General features: G+C 38.8%; 1 protein-coding gene and 1 pseudogene across 4 annotated transcripts in view; both read left to right on the top strand.

The window, feature by feature from the left end:
- GHR (growth hormone receptor) overlaps window positions 1-19,838 on the top strand; it is a 273,627-nt gene extending 253,789 nt beyond the window's left edge. For all 4 annotated transcript variants that reach the window (XM_045439103.1, XM_045439110.1, XM_045439117.1 and 1 more), the window contains 5 exons: window positions 187-365; window positions 8,039-8,204; window positions 11,654-11,744; window positions 16,439-16,508; window positions 16,840-19,838. In XM_045439103.1, coding sequence (XP_045295059.1) covers window positions 187-365; window positions 8,039-8,204; window positions 11,654-11,744; window positions 16,439-16,508; window positions 16,840-17,811 — 1,478 coding nt within the window. In that variant the 3' untranslated portion in view covers window positions 17,812-19,838. The remainder of the gene's footprint in view (window positions 1-186; window positions 366-8,038; window positions 8,205-11,653; window positions 11,745-16,438; window positions 16,509-16,839) is intronic.
- Window positions 3,431-5,280, top strand: LOC123580167 (annotated as a pseudogene).
- Window positions 19,839-23,660: the final 3,822 nt, after the last annotated feature.

Genomic DNA, 23,660 nt, shown 5'->3' with positions numbered 1-23,660 from the left:
ACTCAAGTCAAAAAAAAAATGGTACCCTCTTATAAAATGAGTGTATAATAAGAATACTGAAAGAATTAGGAGTGTAAACAATAAAAATGCATGAAGTCATTGGTCTCTTCAGAAGAAAGCACTCCATTAATACCAAGCTGTACCTGTCTGTCTCTCTGTGCACTAACTCTCTGTCGAAACGCACAGTGCAACCAGATCCACCCATTGGCCTCAACTGGACTCTACTGAACATCAGTTTAACGGGGATTCATGCAGATATCCAGGTGAGGTGGGAACCACCGCCCAATGCAGACGTTCGGAAGGGATGGATAGTCCTGGAGTATGAACTGCAATACAAAGAAGTAAATGAGTCCCAGTGGAAAACGGTAAGATATCATTACATATCACACTTAAAAATGCTTTGGCTTTTCTTCTTTTTATCTCGACAACGCCTCTCTCATTTATCATTGGACTTCCTTTTGACCTAATACCACATGCCCGTGCTGTATACTCCATATTTTCTTATTTGAGGAAAACGGATATGATCAGTAAAATAGCATCTTGGAATTCTGTCCCACAGCAGGTGCCGACAGGGAGCTTATACAGAAGCCTATGGAAAGGAAGGAAAACTATTTCCCCAGTCATCCTCAGTGTCCAGTTTAACATTAGAACAAAATCATGTAGTCTAGCACTTAAGCTGTCTTTGGGGATGTGGCTAAACATGAGAAGAGTTATGATCGAGGCCAATAGTGAGCTATGGCTAAATATTCCCCCATGATTTTAGTTGCTACTGCTCACAAGACCCCCATTAAATTAAGTGCTTAAGTGACTCCAGGAGGGAAACAGAGGAAGGGAATTTGTCCCCTAGAGGTTTCAGAAGGATGTTTTGTTCCATACCTCAGGGGAGAATCAAGCTGAGAAGTTTTTGTGTAGGCAAGCAGCATGGATGTGGTTGACCTCTGAACTCCTTACCTCCTTGACAAATTCATGGGAACTGGGCACTTAGATAAATTCCACATGGCACACAACAAGAAGAAAAACAGGATTATCTTGCTGCTCCCTGTATAACTAATTCTAAATCAGTCTAACCATAGCCAAGCCCTGGCCAAGCCCAGTGGATTCTGGCCAGTCATCAGGTCGTGCCCAGTGCCCTGACAGATTCACTCCCAAAATTTTGAGACACCAGGCCGGTCCATTCCATGTTCTGCTGAAAAAGAAGCCAATTTTGTCATTAAAGTTAATTTTGGAGCGGCTGTGAACAGTTAAATACTGGACTTTGTGGTACAGTTTCCAGAATCGTTTTAATTTAGATATCTGTTCCACTAACTTGGTACAAAAATCCCTGGTTGGATGCAGAGTCAAATAAGACTTTCTAAATTCAGGTTTCGGTCAAACATTTATTCCACAGCCAGACAGTGAAAGGACTACCCCACACGAGGCACTGCACTGCGTACTCCAGAGCAGAGGTTCTCTGAGTGTGAACTGTGAACCCCCGAGGGGTCCTGAGAGCCTGGCAGGGAATCCACAAGATCAAGACTGTTTTCCTACTCATACTAAAATGCTATCGCCTTTTTTCACCATGTTGAGATTTGCGGCAATGGTACAAAAGCAATGGCGACAAACCCACTGTCACCTGAGGAAAAGTCAAGGCGGTCATTGCAAACCGCACTGGCAGGGTCACCATGCGCTCACAGTCAATGAGAGTGGAGAGCCAGCTTCACTGAGCAATGTCCTTGATGCAGCTGCATGTTTTATTTACTTTATTGAATCTCAACCTTTGACAACATAGCTTTTTTAAAAAAAAATTTTTAAGATTTTATTTATTTTTGAGAAAGAGAGACAGAGTACAAGCAGGGGGGAGGCAGAGAGAGAGAGAGAGAGAAAGACACAGAAGCCGAAGCAGGCTCCAGGCTCTGAGCTGTCAGCACAGAGCCCAATGCAGGGTTTGAACTCATGAACCGCAAGATCATGACCTGAGCCGAAGCTGACACTCAACCGATTGAGCCACCCCAGCGCCCCTGATTACATAGCTTTTTAATATTCTGGATGACACAGGCCAAGGACACATAGCATACTTCTGCTGTACACTGAGTCCCCCACGGTTGTCTTAATAAAGCCAAGTTGCCAGCCGGATCAGCTGCTTTTCACGTGGAACGCCATTTTTGCTTGAAAGAACAACTGATAACCCCATAGATGGTTTCTCATAGCGGCGTTGGCAAGTATTTGGCAAACGTTTCTTGGAAAACAATGAAGTGTGCTTATCAGTTCAAGAAAAACGATGGATGGTAGTGGTTACCAATGATATTTGAACCTTCAAAGGAAAATCAGAGTTTTGGGAAACTTGCCTCTGCAGCAGTGAGCCTGGTAGCTTTCCCAATCTTTGAAGATTTTCCTGATGCAATGGTGATATTAGCCAAAGTGATTTTTTATATTGTATAATAAAATGTGTGAACATTTAGAAAATTTGCATAACTCAGTGCACCAGTATTTTCCAAATGCCAAATACATGATGTAACCAAAATCATGCATGGGGAGATGATCCATTCAAAGTGCTAGACGGAAAGGTGTATTTTCATGTAGTAAGGTAGGCAAGATTCATTGATACAGTTTCAGATTCCTCATTGCAACTAACCTTTAAGGAATTACCCTGTGTTATTTCCTAGTTGCAGTCCTATCTGACTGCATTCATGTAACATCCCCCAAGCAGATCTTATGCCTCTGGTATTTGATGCATCTCATCCATTCTTCACACTGGAGCCAGAGTGATCATTCTAAAACACTCTCTCGCTTAACATTCTTTTAATAAAAACTCAAAAAATGCACATATTAAAATCCACTTTTTACTTGTATGATTCTGTGAGTTTTGAAAAATCCATAGAGCTTTGTTGCTACCACCAGAATCAGGATACAGAACAACTTATCATAACCTTCAAAAAATATCCTCATGCTGTCCCTTTGAAGTCAAATCCTCCCAAAACCCTAATCCTTGGCAACTACTGATCTGCTCATCTCTGTAGTTTTGCCTTTTCCGGGAAGTCATACAAATGGAATGATATAATAAGTAACCTTTGGATTCTGGCTTCTTTCACTCCTCATAATGCATATGAGATTCATTCATATTGCTGAGTGTAACATTCCTTTTTATTGCTGGGAGTATTTCAGTGTACTATAAAACTGGTCATGTTCACTTTATTTCACATGATGGTTGTGAGTATTTAAAAAAAATCCATTTGGTGGAAGCCAGTTGAAAAATAGAAAGTTCCAGATTAATGTCAACACATGAGGGCACTTAGCACAGTGGTTCTGCCCGGACCTCATTTCTGTGTTCCACACTTGTACATCCAAATGCCTCCTGAACATATCCACTGGGATGCCTCATTGGCATCTCAAAAAAACAGCATGTTCAAACTTCCTCCTATCTCCCCAATTTCCCCCCTCAGTAAATGACAACATGTCGATAAAGTTGTTCAAATTTAAACCAGAATATTATTCTGACATCTATCTGTATCTTAATCTTATTCCTTATATCCAAATAATTACCAATTCCTATTGATTCATGCTCAAGTTATATCATTAACTGGTGTTATTATCAGCTCCTGTGTATTACTCTTTGGCCACTCCTTCCCCCACACTAAATCACTTTCCATGGCTCAGAGTGATCTTTGCAAAATCCATAGATTTCTTTATTAAATAACAAGATTTCTTAGATGTCTATCCATAGACATGTCTGTAAGTGAATATTTTGCTACTTTCTTTATCCAACAGAAGGTCACAATTACTCTGAACTATCCCCAGTATTGATTTTTCTGCAGGCAATCATATTTAATACCGTAGGCTAAGATGTGCCAATGGGCACTTTTTCAAAATTAACATTTCTTAGAAACTTAAAAAAAAAAACTACCACTTGTTGAGTTTTGGTATTAGTGTTAAAGAAGAAAATTCACATGGACTGGCTGACTCAGTTGACGACTCTTGATCTCAGGGTTGTAAGTTTAAGCCCCACATTGGGTATGCAGATTACTTTAAAATATTTTAAAAAGAATATCCACGTTATCTGAAAAGGCTATTAAAATATCCCTCCTTTTCCTCACTATATGTCTGTGTGAGACCAGATTTTATTCATGTACTTCAGCCAAGACCACACATCAGATTTAATGCAAATGTAATACAGAAGCAGATGTAGCTCCTTTTCTCCTCCATCATGGTGTGTGCGGTTCACTGTTCCTCGCTACGTCTTCTCACAAAACTTTCAGCATCAAGTGATCCCTAGCCAAGAAACAAAAGCAGAATCATCCCATTCCCCAGTGGATTCAGATGAAAACTGGTAATAAAATCAAGTACAACTCGAAGAGGAGGCATTGGAGAAAAACCACGCTGGGTCTATAAGGGATTGCACATGAGATGATACACGTATTTATGTTGCACGAAGGTCATGTGTTCCTATCCTATTACTCTGTAAACATCACCACTACCTGAACAATAGACATGCTTTATCAGGGGAATGATTTTTCTCTGTTACTATGCTTCTGCACCAGTAGATTGGCTGGTAATATATGAGACCTTTTGTTTGGAAAAAATATATATATAGAAGTGGATGTAAAAATACCACCATCTTGTATTAAGAAATCCATTAAAGAGATTTTGCAAAAATGTAAAACAAAGTCATTCTTCTCACTATAATTCTGTTGTCTTGCAAAGTATAATTTTTATAAAAATCAATTTAATACCATTTTTAAAATTTCTCAGTTTCAATTTCTAATACAGTAAATAGCAATAAGCATAACTCAAGTAAACCAAAACCTTTAGGATTCTCAGTAATTTTTAGGAGTATAAAAGAGTCCTGAAACAAAAAGGTCGACTATCTAGAAAAAGCAAAGGTGTGAATCCAAACATTAGCATTCTTAGATTTACGAATCATAGTTTCAACCCTGAAAGCCCAGTGCATATAGTTGTGTATCAGCTGATGCACAGATATGAAACTCACACCCTGAGGAAGGTGCATGGGAGCTTGGGACTCAGTCAATTGACCATTCAGGGCTGCATCCCAGCTTGGCTTTGTTTCACTTTTAATTGCATCTCTGCTCAATCTCATAAGATAGTCCAAAGGGGTCAGTTAACTTCTACTTCACTTACCTTTTATAAGTGAAGTTATATACTCATGGTATTTTTTACAAGGGTCTCAGACAGAGTTGTCATGAACACCAAGGGTTTTCATGACTGAGTGGGTGACTCAGTCAGTTAAGCATCTGACTCTTGTTTTCTGCTCAGGTTATGATATCACAGTTCATGGGATTGAGCCCCGCATCAGACTCTGGGCTGACAGCATGGAGCCTGCTTGGGATTCTCTCTGTCTCCCTCTCTCTCTGCCCCTCCCCCACTCTCTCTTTCTCTCTCTCAAGATAAATAAATGTTTAAAAAAATTGACCTCTGCTAAAGAAACACACCATCTAATTGGTCATGAGCACAAATGCCGTAACCATAAAAACAAGTGAGGTTTGGAAGTGCCTGGGTGGCTCAGTCGGTTAAGGGACCGACTTTGGCTCAGGTCATGGTCTTGTGGTCTGTGGGTTCAAGCCCCGTGTCGGGCTCTGTGCTGACAGCTCAGAGCCTGAAGCCTGCTTCGGATTCTGTGTTTCCCCTTGTCCCCCCCTCCCCCGCTAGTGCTTTATCTCTCTCTCTCTCTCAAAAATAAGTATTAAAATATTAAAAAAAAAAAAAAAAAAACAAGTGAGGTTTGTAAGGTGGAGAGGAGGGTGGAAGCTAGTGTTTGCTGCTTATATCAGGAATTCAGGTTGCCAATGACAATATTGAATTTTGCCTTTTTTTAAAACTAAATACATTTTGAATATGAAAGTAATAGTCATGACCATGTAGTTGTTTGCAATTTGTTTACCTGCCAAATCAAGTTAAGAATTTATGGGTTTTTGGGGGTGCCTGGGTGGCTCAGTCAATTGAACGTCAGGCTCTGGGTTTCCACTCGGGTCATAATCCCAGTGTCATGGGATGGAGCCCCGTGTCAGCTCCCACGCTGAGCGTGGAGGCTGCTTAAGATTCTCTCTGTCTCTCCCTCTGCCCCTCTCCCCTGCTTGCTCTCCCACTCTCAAATAAATAAAATTTAAAAAAGGAATTTATGGGTTTTTTTTAAGACTTAATGTGTGGCATAGAATTATCCACAGTTATATGGGCCTTCTCTTGAGCACCCACTGTGTACCTGGTATTGAACTGGGCTTTGGAAATGCAAAGGTAATGAAGACCTTGTTTGCTCCAGGGAATTTGCAGTGTAATATAGAAATATAAGCAGTGAAATATAAGAAGTAATATCTTCTTAATACTGATTATCTGTCAGGGTGGAGTAGGAAAAAGGGCCAAGAAAGACTTCCTAGGATATCAGCAATACTTGCATTGAGGATTGGCAGAGTGTAGGCCTTCCCTCAAAGGCAGGTGGCAGGGTTCAGTGCAGGCTGTGGGAGCCAAATCGAGTGGGGTGTGGCTTCTTTAGAGGGTTGGGAGAAGATAAAGAGAGGACCATCGGTGAAATCACTGACGGCCTCTTTTTAGTTTTGTTATTAGTAAAATCTATACTCTAATAATATTAGTTACAATAACAGAAATTAGGGCTTCAAAAGTAGACACATACAGTTTAAAAAATATTTAAGGAAACCAATAAGGTAAGTTTAAAATTCAGATGCTTGCCTTTAAAAATGCACTTTAGGTGGAGAGCCCTGGGTGGCTCAGTCGGTTGAGCGTCCAACTTCGACTCAGGTCATGATCTCACCCTCATGGGTTCTAGCCCTGCATCAGGCTCTGTGCTGACAGCCCAGAGCCTGGAGCCTACTTCGGATTCTGTGTCTCCCTCTCTCTCTGCCCCCCCCCCCACACTTGCACTCTGTCTCTCTCTCAAAATAAATAAATATAATAAAAATTTTTTTAAATAAATAAATAAAAATGCACTTTAGGCATGCAAATATATCATATATTAAAAAGCTTCAAAAAAGATACAAACTAACCATCCCATGTACACATGGGGAAAAAATAGGGACTTTGTGAGTAGAAACTTACTGAGGTGAAAGGAAATTTATTGTAGAAGCTGCAGGCCCAGCCTCTGACTTAATAAGACAAATTATGAGAATCTTTTTAATGGAAAAATCCATGCTGTTGAAAATGTAAGTGTTCCTAGTTTTCTATAAATGGTAACAAGGTGTTCTATCTGAAAACACATGAAAAGCACATATTGAATATCTGCTTTGAGAATTTAACTTGAAGGAAAACACCATTATTACTTGGGTCTATTTCTTTGATGGCCTTATGTCTTAAAAGTCTAATAGCCTTATTACCCTTCCCCAGGAAGGTAAAAGAAGGGTTGTGGGACCTTGATTTTTGTTACCAAGGACTCTAGCGGCATGTCTTTGCAAATTTTGAATAGCAAACCATTTGAAGTACTTTTAAGCCTTCTAGAAGAAGCAGAATAGGTATGTAGTTGCTTCTAACAGAATAATTTAGACAACTGTGATTTTTCTAGGACCATTTCCAGTTCTGTGATCTTATGAGTGACTACCCAGAATTTCCAAAGAACAAACTCTGTGTGTGTGTGTGTGTGTGTGTGTGTGTGTGTGTGTGTTTGACTATAATTTGTTTTGGTGTAGAAATAATGTTGGTTTTTTTTTTTCTGTTCTTACGTCTTCATGCAAAACTGTAATATCCCAAAAGGTAGAAAACATATCTGTAGTTTTCTTTATAGTTCCACCATTCTCCATAGTAATTCTATTATGCTTTGATTGTATAGAATATCTGACGGCCTAGTACAAAAATGGAGTTGCAATTCTATAAACAAGCCTATTATTTCTTTGGGTTTATTCCAAAATAGCTTGGAGAACTGTGATCCATGTAACAAAATGTTTCTTAACAAAGTTATTTGCTTTGATCTTCCTTTAAGTGGCAAACTCCCCCTGTGCTATTTCACAGAATTCATTTTGAGTACAGATGCAGAAACACTTTATAGAGTTTATTGCATTGAGTTGTTGTCTCGCTAACCAGTAAGTTTTATATTTTGTCTTGAAAGATGGACCCTGTATTGTCAACATCAGTTCCAGTTTATTCACTGAGACTAGATAAAGAATATGAAGTGCGTGTGAGATCCAGACAACGAAACTCTGAAAAATATGGCGAGTTCAGTGAGGTGCTCTATGTAACACTTCCTCAAATGAGCCCATTTGCATGTGAAGAAGGTAAAAGATTTAAAATGGCAGCCAACGTGGCTTTTGTCAATGTCGTAACATTGTTCAGATCACGATCCATTAGCTTTAAATGTCGGGGTGAGAGACCTCAAGTTCACAGTCTATAACAGATATTATTCATTACAGAAGGGGAAGGAGAACTTATTTTTTGAATTATTTAATTCAGGAAATGTCCTGGGGGAGGTATAAGTTAGAGAGGAGAAGATGTACTAAGATATTAATGGGGGATATCTCTGGATATCAGAATTTCAGATGATTCTTTTATTTATATGTTTCCATACTTCTAAAATTTTCTATGAGTTTGTTTTGCATTTATAATCAGAAAAATGTTTTTCAAATACATAGTAAAGAAATACTGTGTATTTCAAATACATAGTGAAGAAATGTATGGATGGATGGATATGTGGCATCTAAAAGCCTACTATTGTGTCAGCATAGGTTGTCAATGGCAGCTGCTTAGTGGTTTTAGAAAGCTTAGGTATGGTTTTCACCGGGAGAAAGCCTTAATAAGTAGCATGCTAGTTATGTGCAAGGATAACATGGAACATTTGAAGATCTTATATAAGAAAAATACAAAGATAATGCAAGTTCAAAGAAATGAGATCTATGAATTCAAAATAAAAGAATTAAAACTTTTGATACAGACATAAAGAAGTCTGCCTAATAATAAACAATAAGTATATAAAGTTATCACTCCCACATGGGAATTAGCTATAATGCATCTACAATTAAACACAGAGGGTTCACAGGGCTATGTATGAGGATGTGAAGTTTGTTAATGAAGCAATCACAAGCAATAGAGAAATTAAATTTATATTTTTGCATTGATGGTACAAGTAAAATCCATGATACTAAATAGCACTTAAATGAAAATGCCTGTAGCACTGTTTTTTTTTCTAAGTTCCAGTTAACAGGCTTATTATTTTGTATAATATTTGATATAATGAAATCCTGGTTTCAAAAGTAAATTTGCCACACACCCTTTAAGCTTATTGTGATGCCATTTAATTCAGTTAGCATAGATTTTTTTTAACTGATTTTTCCTTCCAAAAAATGTTTTCCTTAAAAAAAAACCTGAAGTTCTAGCTTTGTTATGTTCCTGAATACATACGGGAACTGTCATTGATACTCTGGCATTGATACAAAGTTACAGATACCACAAGATATTAAATGGTATTCTCTCCTCCATTAATTCTTTATACTATACATAATATCTCCTTTGGAGATTTTAATAACTGAATAAGAAAATAAAAATAAGAAAGGAACATTACAGCACAAAATCTTACTTTTAATAAAGCAACATTAAGGTAAACTCCACCTGTCTTTTTTGTGTAAAGTGGATAACCTTGATGAGGATGTGGAAAAAAGGGAACCTTCCTGCACTGTTAGTGAGAAGGTAAATTGGAGCAGTCACTATTGAAAACAGTATGGAATATTAAAAATAGAGTATTAAAGTATGGAGTATTAAAAATAGAAATACCATACAATCTAGTAACTCTACTATTGGGTATTTCTACAACAAAAATGAAAATACTAATTCAAGTGCGTGTATATATATATATATATATATATATATATATATCCATGTTCATTGCAACATTATTTGCATCAGCCAAGATATAGAAGTAACCTAAATGTCCTTCAGTAGGTGAATGGATAAAAAGATGTGATTTATACACACACACACACACACACACACACACACAGTGGAATATTATTTGGCCATAACAAGAATGAACTCTTGCTATTCACAACATAGATGAAGCTAAAGGGTATAATTCTAAGTGACAAATACCCTGTGATTTCACTTATATGTGTGATCTAAAAAAAAAAAAAAAAAGAACAACAACAAAGCAAGATGGAAACAGACTCATAAAAACGGAAAGCAAACTGGTGGTTGCTAGACGGGAGAGCACAGGGAGGAGGGGTGAAATAGGTAAAGGGGATTAAGCGATACAGACTTGCAGTTATAAAACAAATAAGTCACAGGGATGAAAAGTACAAGATAGGGAATGTAGTCAATAATATTGTAATAGCATTGTATGGTGACAGGTGGTAACGACAGTTATCATGGTGAGAACTGAGTAATGTTTGGAACTGTTGAATCACTATGTTGTACACTTGAAGCCAAAATAAGATTGTATGTCAACTATATTTCAATTAAAAAGTGGGTAACCTCTTGGTAAGTGGTAAGAACACTGGGAACCTACTGCAAGCAGCTGCTAGGCACTTGGTCTTAAGAAATGAGATAGAAGTGGGGTACCTGGGTGGCTCAGTCAGTTAAGTGTCCAACTTTTGATCCTGGCTCAGGTCACAGTCTCATGGTTCATGAGATCAGGCCCCACTTCGGGCTCTGAACTGACAGCACGAAGCCTGCTTGGGATTCTCTCTCCCTCTCTCTGCCCCTCCCCTGCTGGCATGCATTTGTTCTCGCTTGCTCTCTCAAAATAAATAATAAACTTTGGGGAAAAAAGGTTAAAAAAAGAAAAAAATTTTAATTTTCAAAAAGAAATGAAACGGAAGTTTTACAAACAGATTCCCCCAAGTCTGTTAACACGTATACTAAAATCTGAAAATGGGAGCCCCAGTAGTGATCTTCTATCACAGGATATTTTTTAAGCTGTAAAATACATGGTCTTCATGTCTAAGAAGTTTCAGTCATGATTCAAAAATAGAAACTCTGCCTCCATCTTTTTGATATATCCTCGGTCTGGAGGATTAAAAAAAATATTACCACACTTAAAAAAAAAAAAGAAAAAAAGAAAGAACCAAGTAGACATTATTTAGGTAAAGTAGTATATTAACAAACAGCACTTTTTTCTAGAGCTGAAGCCACTAATGATGCACCCTGAACACATAAGGTGCTTAATTAAAGGGGTTGCTGCAGGGTTTTTTTATTTTTTTTATTTTTTTTTTTATGGTTTTTTTTTTTTCAACGTTTATTTATTTTTGGGACAGAGAGAGACAGAGCATGAACGGGGGAGGGGCAGAGAGAGAGAGAGGGAGACACAGAATCAGAAACAGGCTCCAGGCTCTGAGCCATCAGCCCAGAGCCATCAGCCCAGAGCCTGATGCGGGGCTCGAACTCACGGACCGCAAGATCGTGACCTGGCTGAAGTAGACGCTTAACCGACTGTGCCACCCAGGTGCCTGCAGGGTTTTTTTAATGCAAACATGGATTGTGCTTAAATTGTTTGCTGTTTCTTCATTTCGATTTTTTTTTTCATATGTGAAAGGATTTGAAGCAGTGGAGAGAAATGTTCTTGGAAAAGAAAATACTCCAAATCATTGCATTCTGTTTTAGTGATTAGCAGGAAAAATCGGTGACTTTACTAGATGAATACAAATTAAGAAATCTTTTTATGTGAAAAAGGAAAGTGAAATGTAAACTTCAACTATTCCTAACCCTATAAGTGAGATGCTATTCTTGTGTGTTTCAGATTTCCAGTTTCCATGGTTCATAATTACTATCTTTGGAATATTTGGGCTAACGATGATACTATTTTTATTCATATTTTCTAAACAGCAAAGGTAGGTGGGAAATGGTCTAATATTTAGATGTTTTTTCCAGCGTTTAGATTTCCATATGTGTTTCCATTTGTTACTTGATATTTTCTTTTGCAAATCATGAGTGAAAAATTTAATTAATGCAGTAAAATATTATCCCTAGGTATACATTTACCACGTTGTTGTGTTCATCATAGAGAATTCACAGGTGTCTTTTCTATCTGGGAAGTCGTATAGGACACAGGGAGGCTGAGGCTAGCGACTGCACACCTTGTGATATGAACCTCCTTCACAAAATCATTACCTCTGAGCTGCCCCTTGACCTCTTCAGAGTCCTGAACGAGCAGGCCCATCCACTCTAGGATGACAAGGTGGCACAGAACCTTTGGCTGAGTTTGACACAGGCCTAAAATAGAAGCAAATTTAAAAGGCGAACTAAAGCCACCCAGATAATTCAATCTAATATAACCGTTTTAGACTTCGTATGATGGCGATTTCAAGTAAATCTGGGTTTTCTTTAAATTATTAAATTTTCTTTCAATGTTACAAATTACCTGAATTTGTAAATACAGCTACAATTCTTTCTAAGTTTGAGGAGATTCTATTCTGTATTGGTGTCGAAGACTTGGTTCCAGCTATTATCCTGCTACTGCTGTTTGATTATCCCCTTAATTTCTCCAGGCTGCATGTTCTCATCAATTATATGAGGATGTTGGATTATAATGAGGCTTAAATGTCCCTTGAGCTGTATGAGCTATCACTCTCTGTTTTTCTCCCTGAAAGAAATTCCGTACAGACTGGAAATAGGAATATAGGAAATGTTATTGGTACTGATTGCAAATTTTCTTACTTTTAGAGTATTTTTTTAAGTCCCTGGGTTAATCCTGCCCCTTCTCCTAGACTAGGGTGACTAACACTCCCGGTTTTCCTGGGAGTTTGAGCACCGAAAGTCCCGTGTCCTAGGAAACCCCTCAGTTCCAGACAAACCAAGGTGGTTGGCCATATTTCCTAGAACTAAAGAAATGTTCTCCAGCTGAAGCCTAGAGACATCTACAAATCAAAATAGGGTCTATGTGAACACATTGCAAAAGCTTTTTAATTAGAGTAGCATCTCCAGTTTCATAATGTAAACCAATGGGAAAGCAGAAGTCATTCTGCAGAATTTCATTTTTATCTAACTTTTTAACAGCATTTCTTTTACAAGCATGAGTGTTATAAAGCATGACAATATGGTTTTCATTTGTTGGAGGGAAATAGTAAATGTAAATAAATTTATAGAATTTTAAGCAATTTATATATATAAATAATGCCAACAACAGAAGAATCAAATAATTCTGTTGATTAATTTGAATTCATTGATCTATATAGTTGATGGACTAATTTATATATAAGTACAGTAGACATACCCACTATGTATATAAAGTAATTCACTCTTAACATAAGCTGTCAATTTTGAGTCTTTGTGAAGGCCATGTAAATTTGTTATATTGGTTAATTATATTAGCTACCAATATTTCAAAGAAAAAATAATTCTCTCAACAAATAGGATGTTAAAGAAAATATATTAATCTTTGTATAAAAGAGTTTTCTATGAATAATGAAGCTCTTAACTTCAATGCTTAGTCAGAATTACCAAATTATAAAATTGTTCTGAAATCTTTACTGTGCTCTCACATTTCCTGTACTAAATAAGTTCTTTATAGAAAAGAATTAGTTTTGTTCTTTCATTTGCCCATAAAAACCCTTGTCATGGTCTAAATTTCCATGTTCCAAAGAAAGTAGGAAACAGGAAAAAACAGTTGTCAACAGGTGTGGAAAGAACATGAAGTTCTAATGATTAAAATGATCCTCCAGGGGCACCTGGGTGACTCAGTTGGTTGAGTGTCTGACTTCAGCTCAGGCCATGACTTCCTGGTTCGTGGGTTTGAGCCCCGCATCAGGCTCTGTACTGACAGCTCAGAGCCTGGAGCCTGTTTCAGATTCTGTCTCCATCTCTCTCTGCCCCTTCCCCACTCGCGCTCTGTCTCTCTCTGTCTCTCTCTCTGTCTCTCTTAAATATAAATAAAACATTAAAAAAAAAATTTTAAATAAATAAATAAAATGATCCTCCAAAGAATGAGGTTCTTATGTCAGCTTTCCCCAGAATGTTAGGGCTCTAAAGGGCTCAGGTTCTACATTTTGTATGAAGTTTTGAGTCCATGCCACTTTTCCCTTTCCATATTTATAATGTGATTTGGATTTGAATAAAATGATGGCAAAGTCACAAACATAGCTTCAGGCCAGGTTATCTTTACTCTGTATTCAGTCATTCTCAGCATACACTCATCCCAGCCTTTGAACTATTACTAATGGGGAAAGAAACAACTGAATCAGCATCAGACAGGAGTGGCAAACTGGCAATCTGAAAGCCAAGCTCAGCCTGCAGATCTTATGTTTTGTTATTTTATGTATTTGATTTTGGAGTAAAAATTTTGCTACAAAATGTTTACAAACTAGGGAATTTCCACATAAAAACCCAGATTTCCAGGTCATGTTTAAAATCTGAAAGATCTAGTGACATTCAATTGATATTCCTGCATGGCAACATGTGTTGAAGCAGAGGACCAGCTGTTCCATTTGGGAAGGATATGTGTTCTCTGTGACCATTCCCATCCCTCCCTTTGACATTGCAACAGGCCTGCTTCGTGCATTTGCATCACCTGCTTGAGCCCTCTAGGCTGCAGGCTCTGTTACCCTGGCGGGAAGTCAACTACAAGTCCGAGAAAGCTAACATGTGCCTAAATGCATTATACTCTGCAAATCAAGAGGCAAACATAACAAAGTCAAGCATTAGACATTTAGGAATCTTTGTTTCCTGCAATTACAATTGTGTTGCATTTTTCTATGTTTTTGACATTTGAAATATTCATTTAGAGATGTAGGACCAAATAACACAGCAGCATGACAGAAGGCAAAAGGCCTGGATTTGGGGGTTAGGTACTTTGGATTTGAGCCCCAGCTGTGCCAAGTATTAGTGTATGATTTGAGTACCTTCCTTAAACCTCTAAATCTTTCCACAGATAATATCTGCCTCCCTGGTAGTTATAAGAACAAATAAAATGTTTAGTGTCTGGTTGACAAACTTGTTTTCTAAAGGCCCAGATAGTAAATTTTTAGGCTTCTGGAGCCATGAAATCTTTGTCACAACTACTCAACTCTGCCACCGTGGCATGAAAACAGTCATAACAATATCTAAACTAATGAACATGACTGTGTTTCAATAAAACGTTATTTACAAAAGCAGAGAACAGACCAGATTTGGCCCTCAGACCATCATTTACTAGCCCATAGGTTAGTGTGAAATATATCTTACGGTGTCTGTTTTATCAGAGGCATTCCAAAAAAATGGTAGCAACTATTAATAATTTATATTTTTTCTGTATCTTCTATTCATCAGTAAAAATCTGTTTTAACACTTGCTCCGCTAAGTAAACCTAGTGGAGGCTACTTACAGCAATTTAAAAAGTGAAATTTGGCTTATTCCTTGGTTAGGTAAAAAGGCAAATGGAAATATTCAGAAGATGGGTTCCCTATTGAATAGACTAGACGATCCATTCACATTAAGTGGAGTATCAGCTAATATCCAAAAAGCAGTTTATCATCCCTGCCTAACAGTGGTGCCTCTGACTCTTGTTGTTTTAAAACAATAAATGAACTGACTAGAATGGCTAACCTCTGAGCTTTATTCCAGAGCTGCAATGTTAATTTTAAGACACAAATTCTAGTTATGCTATTAACAAAATAGATATATGAGGTATTCAAGTTTATTCAGGAAGTGTTTATTGAGTACCTTCTATGTGCCAGGAATTGTTCTAAGTGCTAGGGATACAATAAACTGCAAGACAGGCAGAAGAGACATTGAAATGAATCATGATCAAGAAATAATTTAAATGTTGGGAACAGAAAATTCAAGCACATCATAGAATTGGGTATATAAATCCATATTGATCAGTTAGAGATAGCTCAAGTGTAGCCTTTCCCAACTGAAATGAAGCCTGCAATGACACCTTGGTTTATGAGATCATCTTAGGTAATTTTATGATTAATGTGAGCTGTGTGGTACAAACTTATCTCAATTCATCCCATTTTTGAGGGTGCAAATAATTTTGGCTTCAAGTGAATCTTTCTTTCTTTCTTTTTTCTTTCTTCCTTCCTCTTTTCTGCAAACTACGGATGAGATGTACATTAAAATTGCCATCCTTATAGATGAAATGGAAATTGGCTTCAGATAGAGTCAGATTTCTCATTCCCAAATACTGCTGCTGGCTGTCAATAAAGACATAAGGAAAAAAAGATTATGTTTTATTTACTTGTTTTAATATATGAAATTTATTGTCAGATTGGTTTCCATACAACACACAGTGCTCATCCCAAAAGATGCCCTCTTCAATACCCATCACCCACCCTCCCCACCCTCCCACTCCCCATCAACCTATTATGTTTTATTTAAGTTGACTTCACATGAGGGCTTTTTGTTGATTTTTGTTGCTTTTTTCTTCTTCTGTAGTTTTTCCTCATCATTTACTGCTTACTGTTTTCTTTCTCATATTCCACTTATATGGAGTACCAGAATATTTGGAATAAGTAATAGTTCTATTAATATTTTATTCCTATCTTTTGAAACACGAGAATGTATAACTTTGCAGATACGTCAAACCAAAATTTTATTTGTTTTCAAGGATTAAGATGCTGATTCTTCCCCCAGTTCCAGTTCCAAAGATTAAAGGAATTGATCCAGATCTCCTCAAGGTACTCAATAAATTATCTAAGGCCTAGATAACACTAATTAAATGCCGCCTGAAGCATACTGTCCTATGTTGAGAGCTTTTGCAAGCTATGTGTATCCCATTCCATTTTTAACCCCTCTGGAGAAAAATGTTTCAAAATAATAATGTATCTCTTAAAATTATGAGAATGTCTTATGATGTATTTGAAAGTTCTACACTAATGTGTTTATTATATGGCTTTCTTGCTATCGCTTTTCTTGTGACCATAATTTTAGTCTCTGAATGTTATTTGTGAAAACATTTCATCATTATGAGTTCCTTTTGATAGGTTTCATTTTCTTTCTGTTTCCTAGGAAGGAAAATTAGAAGAGGTGAACACAATCTTAGCCATTCATGACAACTATAAACCTGAATTCTACAACGATGACTCTTGGGTTGAATTTATTGAGCTGGATATTGATGACCCCGATGAAAAGACTGAAGGCTCCGACACAGACAGACTTCTAAGCAATGACCATGAGAAATCACTTAACATCCTTGGAGCAAAGGATGATGACTCTGGACGTACCAGCTGTTATGAACCTGACATTTTGGAGACTGATTTCAATGCCAGTGACATGTGTGATGGTACCTCAGAGGTTGCTCAGCCACAGAGGTTAAAAGGGGAAGTAGATCTCTTGTGCCTTGACCAGAAGAATCAAAATAACTCACCTTCTACTGATGCTACCCCTACCACTCAGCAGCCCAGTGTTATCCTAGCAAAGGAAAACAAACCAAGACCGCTTCTTATTAGTGGAACTGAGTCAACTCATCAAGCTGCCCATACTCAGCTGAGCAATCCGAGTTCACTGGCAAACATCGACTTTTATGCCCAGGTAAGCGACATTACTCCAGCAGGGAGTGTGGTCCTTTCCCCAGGCCAAAAGAATAAGGCAGGGATATCCCCGTGTGACATGCATCCAGAAGCGGTCTCACTCTGCCAAGCAAACTTCATCATGGACAACGCCTACTTCTGCGAGGCAGACGCCAAAAAGTGCATCGCTGTGGCCCCTCACGTCGAGGCTGAATCACGTGTGGAGCCAAGCTTTAACCAGGAAGACATTTACATCACCACAGAAAGCCTTACCACTACCGCTGGCCAGTCTGGGACAGCAGAACGGGCTCCGGGTTCTGAGATGCCTGTCCCAGACTATACCTCCATTCACATAGTACAGTCTCCGCAGGGCCTCGTGCTCAATGCCACAGCCTTGCCCTTGCCTGACAAAGAGTTTCTCTCATCGTGTGGCTACGTGAGCACAGACCAACTGAACAAAATCATGCCGTAGCCTTTCTTCGATTTCCCACAAGCTACATATTGAATGGTGAGGAGCTGGCTAGGGCATGAGTGCTTACACCAAAACAATGTTTAAACCTTTGGGGGGGATGGGGGGAGCGGATTCTAAATGCCTTTTTCCTGAAGTGTTGAAAGATAATATTAAAAAAGAAACAAGAACGCCTGATCAGATAGATATTCCTATTGTGAACTGTAAATATTTTAAAGAATCGTCTCAAAGACTGTTTAGTGGCAGTGATTGTCTTGTTAATGTGGGTGTTAATTTTGTGATACTAAGCATTGAATGGCTGTCTCTAATGTATAGTAAATCAAGCTTTTTGAAAAAGCAAAAAATCAGGTGGCTTTTGCAGTTCAGGAAAATCGAATGCAAATCAGAGCACAGGCCAATGTTTTTTAGATAATCCGGAACTAAAATTATAGGTAAGAAGGCAAGAAATAGTTTGGATATGTAAAACATTTATTTTGACATAAAATTTATAAAGGTATTTTTAAGAATTTACACTACAAGCATGGCTATTTTATATTACACTACACGCTGTGAACCGTAGTTCATGCAGACCCATCTGGAGAATGTAGCAACCGCACTCTAAAGCCGGTTTAATGCTTTGGTCGGTCCACCTAAAGAAAAACAAATAAGCAAGTTAGTTTTTTACGCGGCCCTTTTTGTACCTCCCAAAACTCCTTAAGCAATTCTGAAATGATTGTTGTTACCTGCATTATTGGCACATGCTTGTCTTAATTTAAATTTTTAAAGAAATATTTGTTAATTGAGACAACTTTTAAGATGTATGCACAGGTCTACTCATCGTGAACCAAACCAAAACAAACGAACAAAAGACTCTTTCTTACCCAAATTTCGGCTCAGGTCAGAGAGCTCCCTACTAAGAGAAGGAGAGGGTATTAGCTGGTCCTTACTGACAGGCTGCTCAGGGGCTATTGTTGCACACGGAGTGAAGTGAGTGTTTAGGCAGGCAGATCATGAGCGATGGCCCCAGAACCTTTGTAGTAGTATCTCTTCTAACACAATGTGATTCTATTACACAGTGACCTAAGAAGGGAATAAAGTACAAGAAGCATTTTGTAAGTCGAAGCAAATTGAAAATGAAGTTAACCAGATAATGGAACCAAAAGATCAAGAAATATACCCACTATTCATTGTAACAAGAAACAGAAGAAACAAGATTTCCAATCCCCTCAGATAAGCCAAAATGTTCTTAAACCAATGGCGGAAACTTTCTTCCTCACCGAACTCTTTCTAGGGTTTATTTAAAGTAGCAAAGAAGCGTCCTCATTTTTTATTTCCCCTCTGAGTGGATTGGCCTCCAAGAGGGCAGTCAGAAGAGAAAGAAACGTCCTGAAGTAATGTTGAAATTATCGTTCAACATCATTCTTGGGAGCGTTGGGATTATTCCCCAAAAGGTTTGTCCAAAGAGAAGAATCTCATCTCACTGAAAAATGCTTCTCACTTTAAGTTTTGGTTTTTTTTTTTTTTTTTTTTTTTTTTTACATTTAATGAAACTTTAAAGTTAGCTTTAACTTAAATAGTATTTGCCATTTAGCTCAGACCTTTTTAGGAAACAGGCTTAATGGTTGGTGATTTTAAATTCCCTCTTTCTTGCGGGAAGGACAGTGAAAAGCTAGAACTGGGTGTTCCAAGTTCAACATGTTACTTTGTAATAGGTGTTTAATAGATCTTTTCTGCTACCTTGCTGCTATAGTTTTCTCTAAGAGCTACATAATTTAGTTTCATATACAATTTCATCGGTGTAGAACCTAATTCAACTTAAAACTGTGTGCTTGGGAAAACTATCTTACTATCTCACCATAGGCTGACAACAATTTCTATAGCCAAAAATAGCTAAATACCTCAATCAGTCTCAGAATGTCATTCTGGTACTTTGCTGGCCACACAAGCCATTATTCACTAGTATGACTAGTTGTGTCCTGCAGTTTATATTTAACTCTCCTCATGTCTGTGGATTTTTTTCCTTCAAAGTTTAATAAATTTATTTTCTTGGACCCGTGGTGGCATGCTTCTATCGTCAAACACCCACATGCAAGGCACCCTACACCAGACTGCATGCTCTTCAGTTCTTCTCATTGGAAGGGGAGCTGAGCACAATTAGTTTAAACACATTGGCAATGGATGTGGAGATTTTTGTTATGTGCTGGCAGCTCCCTCCCTCTCTTTTTGAGGAAGCAGGAGCCCAGCTCAAAATTACTATTCCAGCTTGCCTGGACTGTGCCTTCTCCTTGGCTGTAACACCTCGTGGGCAGAGGCTCTTCGAGCCATGTTTTGGATGCAAGATAGCATGTGTGACATGAGGAGTCGGGACAGTGAGGAGGAGAAAGTGGTGCTTGTGTTGCAGGATTTGTTATTTTACCTCCATACCCGGGTCCGTTGTCTCGCCGCTTCGAAGAATGACACAAAATAAAATGAGCAACGGGTAAAAGTTTATTAGAGTCTAAGACCAGAAAGTAGAAATAGTAGCAAAGCTCTGTCTGTAGAGAGGGGACATTCGAAAGTGAATGCCCACGGACGATAGGCAAGGGTCTTTGTTTTAGAAGGTTCCGGTCAGCACCCCTCTCCCTTCCCCCTCGTTCCTTCTCAGGTCCTACCCTTACTGACTGATAACTCTAGGTGCTGGGTTGTCCATTCCTGATTGGCTCAATCATTGTATGAGGGATGGTCTATGGCCATACTGTTCCTTGGGTCTGGGTCATGTGTTTTATGGTCTACTTATGTTTAGTCAGGTCTTTTGTCAAATTCCTGAGGGGAACCCCAGGGAGAGTAGTGGGTGTCTGTTACATTCTTAAGAGGAACCTTAAGCCCAAGGGGCTTTGCTGTGGTCAGACGCTCCCAGCATTGTTCCTAAATATGTGGTTTTTTCCCCACTCGGAGACCTCAGGTCCTAACCTCTCCTTCTCTGCCTATTTTGTCCTAGCTTTTCCCTCTCATACTTGAGCATTGCCTTGAAGCTACACTTCTAGCTGGAGCACGTTGCCCAGGAGGAGGGAAGGCAGGCCTTCTGTCCCACGCACACACTGGCACAAGTCAGTCTGTCACACTAGCTACTTGTCATCATGGGAAGGACATAAGTCAGGCCCGCATGGGGATGCCCGATAGGTAGGTTGTGTCGGAGCCTGAAGGAGCAATATAGCCATGAAGCGCAGATTCCTCCTCAGGAGACAGGCTCAGGTGGGTTAACTAATAAATCACAGTCTCTTGTGCAGGCACCGGGTCCATGAAAAGTGAGGATGGAGTGACGGTGTGAAGCCCACGGAGCAATGATTTATTGCCGCGGCAAGTTGAGTGCAAACCGCCACAACTTTTCGTTACACGAGAGGGTTTGAGTTCAATCCAGAAATAATTCTCTACCTGCTGCCTCTGCCCTTTGAGCAGCTATTACCTGAAAGAACTATGGGCGAAGCCTCAGGGTTTCCCTACTCCTTCCTTTGCAAATATGGTTTAGAAAACCACGTCTCTTCTGTCACTAAGATATTGGAACACACACTGCCTTAACATTACAAACCAAATAAAACCTCACCACTTTAAGCATGAAATATTTATTTCTTACAGATGCTGTAGAAACCTCAGCCTTGTGGTGTTACAGGCTTCTCAGTCTTATGGGGTGCTTCGAGGTATCGGGGGTGAAGGGGAAAGAAGACCTCTTTACCTCCTTGGGTTGAAAGAGCACAACCCTTTCTATGACAGAACATTAATGTCCTGTTGAAGATGGCCACACATGTGTTTTTCTGTATTTAATGTTCTCATTGGTTCTACTCAGACCTACTAACACTGAAGTCTGCTCCCGTTACATATTTACACAATTTTACACTAAAATACTAAATGTTCGTGTTTTCTGCTTAGGGTAAGAAATAGGGGGGAAATTGCACATTACTTAAATCCAAATGCTTTAGTTTAGAATCCAAGATCTACACAATTTGCCCAGTCTCCTTTGCTAGCTTAATATGTGAAGGCTATGCACGAAGGGTACAGCTTCTGAATGAGAATGTGACCTTTGGTTAAGATTCAAGCTCTGTTCTTTTGGAAATCTAATAAGGGCATTATGCCAACTATATTAACTTAGGCAATTAGCATCTCTATGTCCTTGCCTATTCCTCTTCCTGCACCCGAAAACCTCCCAATTACTAAACCTACCTGTTGGAATTTCCCTGATCCCTCATGGCCCCACTCAAATGCCTCCTTCTTGCAGTCCCCAGTTCCCGTCACATTAAGTGATCATTCCCCTCTTGAAACCATTTTTAGGGGCGCCTGGGTGGCGCAGTCGGTTAAGCGTCCAACTTCAGCCAGGTCACGATCTCGCGGTCCATGCGTTGAGCCCCGCGTCGTGCTCTGTGCTGACAGCTCAGAGCCTGGAGCCTGTTTCAGATTCTGTGTCTCCCTCTTTCTCTGCCCCTCCCCCATTCATGCTCTTCTCTCTCTGTCCCAAAAATAAATAAACGTTGAAAAAAAAATTAAAAAAAAAAAAAAAAGAAACCATTTTTAATGGTGTTTATAACACTCTGGTTGTTAGGTCCCCTAACAACCATGTAAGATGGGTGGTGTACCAACATACATCCTGGAGCATAAATGTTCTCTACAATGTTCTTAAATGAGTACTTCTGTGGTCACATAAGTTTGGAAAACACTTCACACTACACTTCCCTCTGGGAGAGCCAGTGTGCCTATTGACATTTTCAAGCTTCTACAAAACACGTGCATGCACACACACGCACCTGTTTAAACTCAACACATCATTTCCTACTTTATTTAACAGCCAAAAATATAATGGCGAAAGAGTACCCATTATTGTATCTATTAACACTTGGGAAGAGCTGCTCTGAGAATTCACAGGCCTAACACAAAATGAAGTTATAATAAATTTCAGATGAATGTGAATCTGAACAAAGCATCTTTATGTGATGCCATTAAGCTTGCTTTCTCAGCAACACTTCTCATATAAAAGGCAAAGCAGCTACACCTTTAAAATAACCACAGATTTTTCACAATTCAGATGCATTACTTGTTTTCATATATGGAATGACATTTTCTTTTTTTTTTGTTTTAATTTTTTTGTTTCAACATTTATTTATTTTTGGGACAGAGAGAGACAGAGCATGAACGGGGGAGGGGCAGAGAGAGAGGGAGACACAGAATCGGAAACAGGCTCCAGGCTCTGAGCCATCAGCCCAGAGCCTGACGCGGGGCTCGAACTCACGGACCGCGAGATCGTGACCTGGCTGAAGTCGGACGCTTAACCGACTGCGCCACCTAGGCGCCCCTGGAATGACATTTTCTAAGAGCTTGGAGGTCTTAGAGCATTTGTTGTCCTCTCTGTGCCAAGGACTTTCTATCTCCTTGAGGAAACAGACATTGAATTTCCTACCTCTTCGGCTGGAAGACTGGAGGAGAATGCTTAACACGTGAGACTTACCAACATCAACAAAACTCTTAGTCTCAGTGCACCTCGTTTTCTCTCAACTAAGGTTTATAACACAGAAATGCTTATATCATTCTTCATGAGAAGGAGCATATTTTGCTTCTGTAAAGCTCCAGAACAATATGTATCTGTTACTACCTGAACAAAAATAATTCATTCCTTACTGCCATCTGCTGAGTTTTGAAAAAAATACCCAGACGGAACTTCAAACATGATAAACTTTTGCACAATAGGCCCAGGAAACAGTCTTTGCAGCGTATATAGAAAAGCAATTTTCTATTGATTTTTTTTTAAAGAATCTATACATGATTGTTCTGTGGGCATTAAGAGATTTTACCAATATTTTCTGTAAGCATGAAATAATTTGTCAGGAACTTGCATGCACTTTGGATTTTTT

Source organism: Leopardus geoffroyi, chromosome A1 (genome assembly GCF_018350155.1).
Source record: "Leopardus geoffroyi isolate Oge1 chromosome A1, O.geoffroyi_Oge1_pat1.0, whole genome shotgun sequence".
Taxonomy (NCBI): Eukaryota; Metazoa; Chordata; class Mammalia; order Carnivora; family Felidae; genus Leopardus; species Leopardus geoffroyi.
The sequence above is the reverse complement of the archived record's forward strand: the minus strand, read 5'-3'. Positions and strand labels throughout refer to the sequence as shown.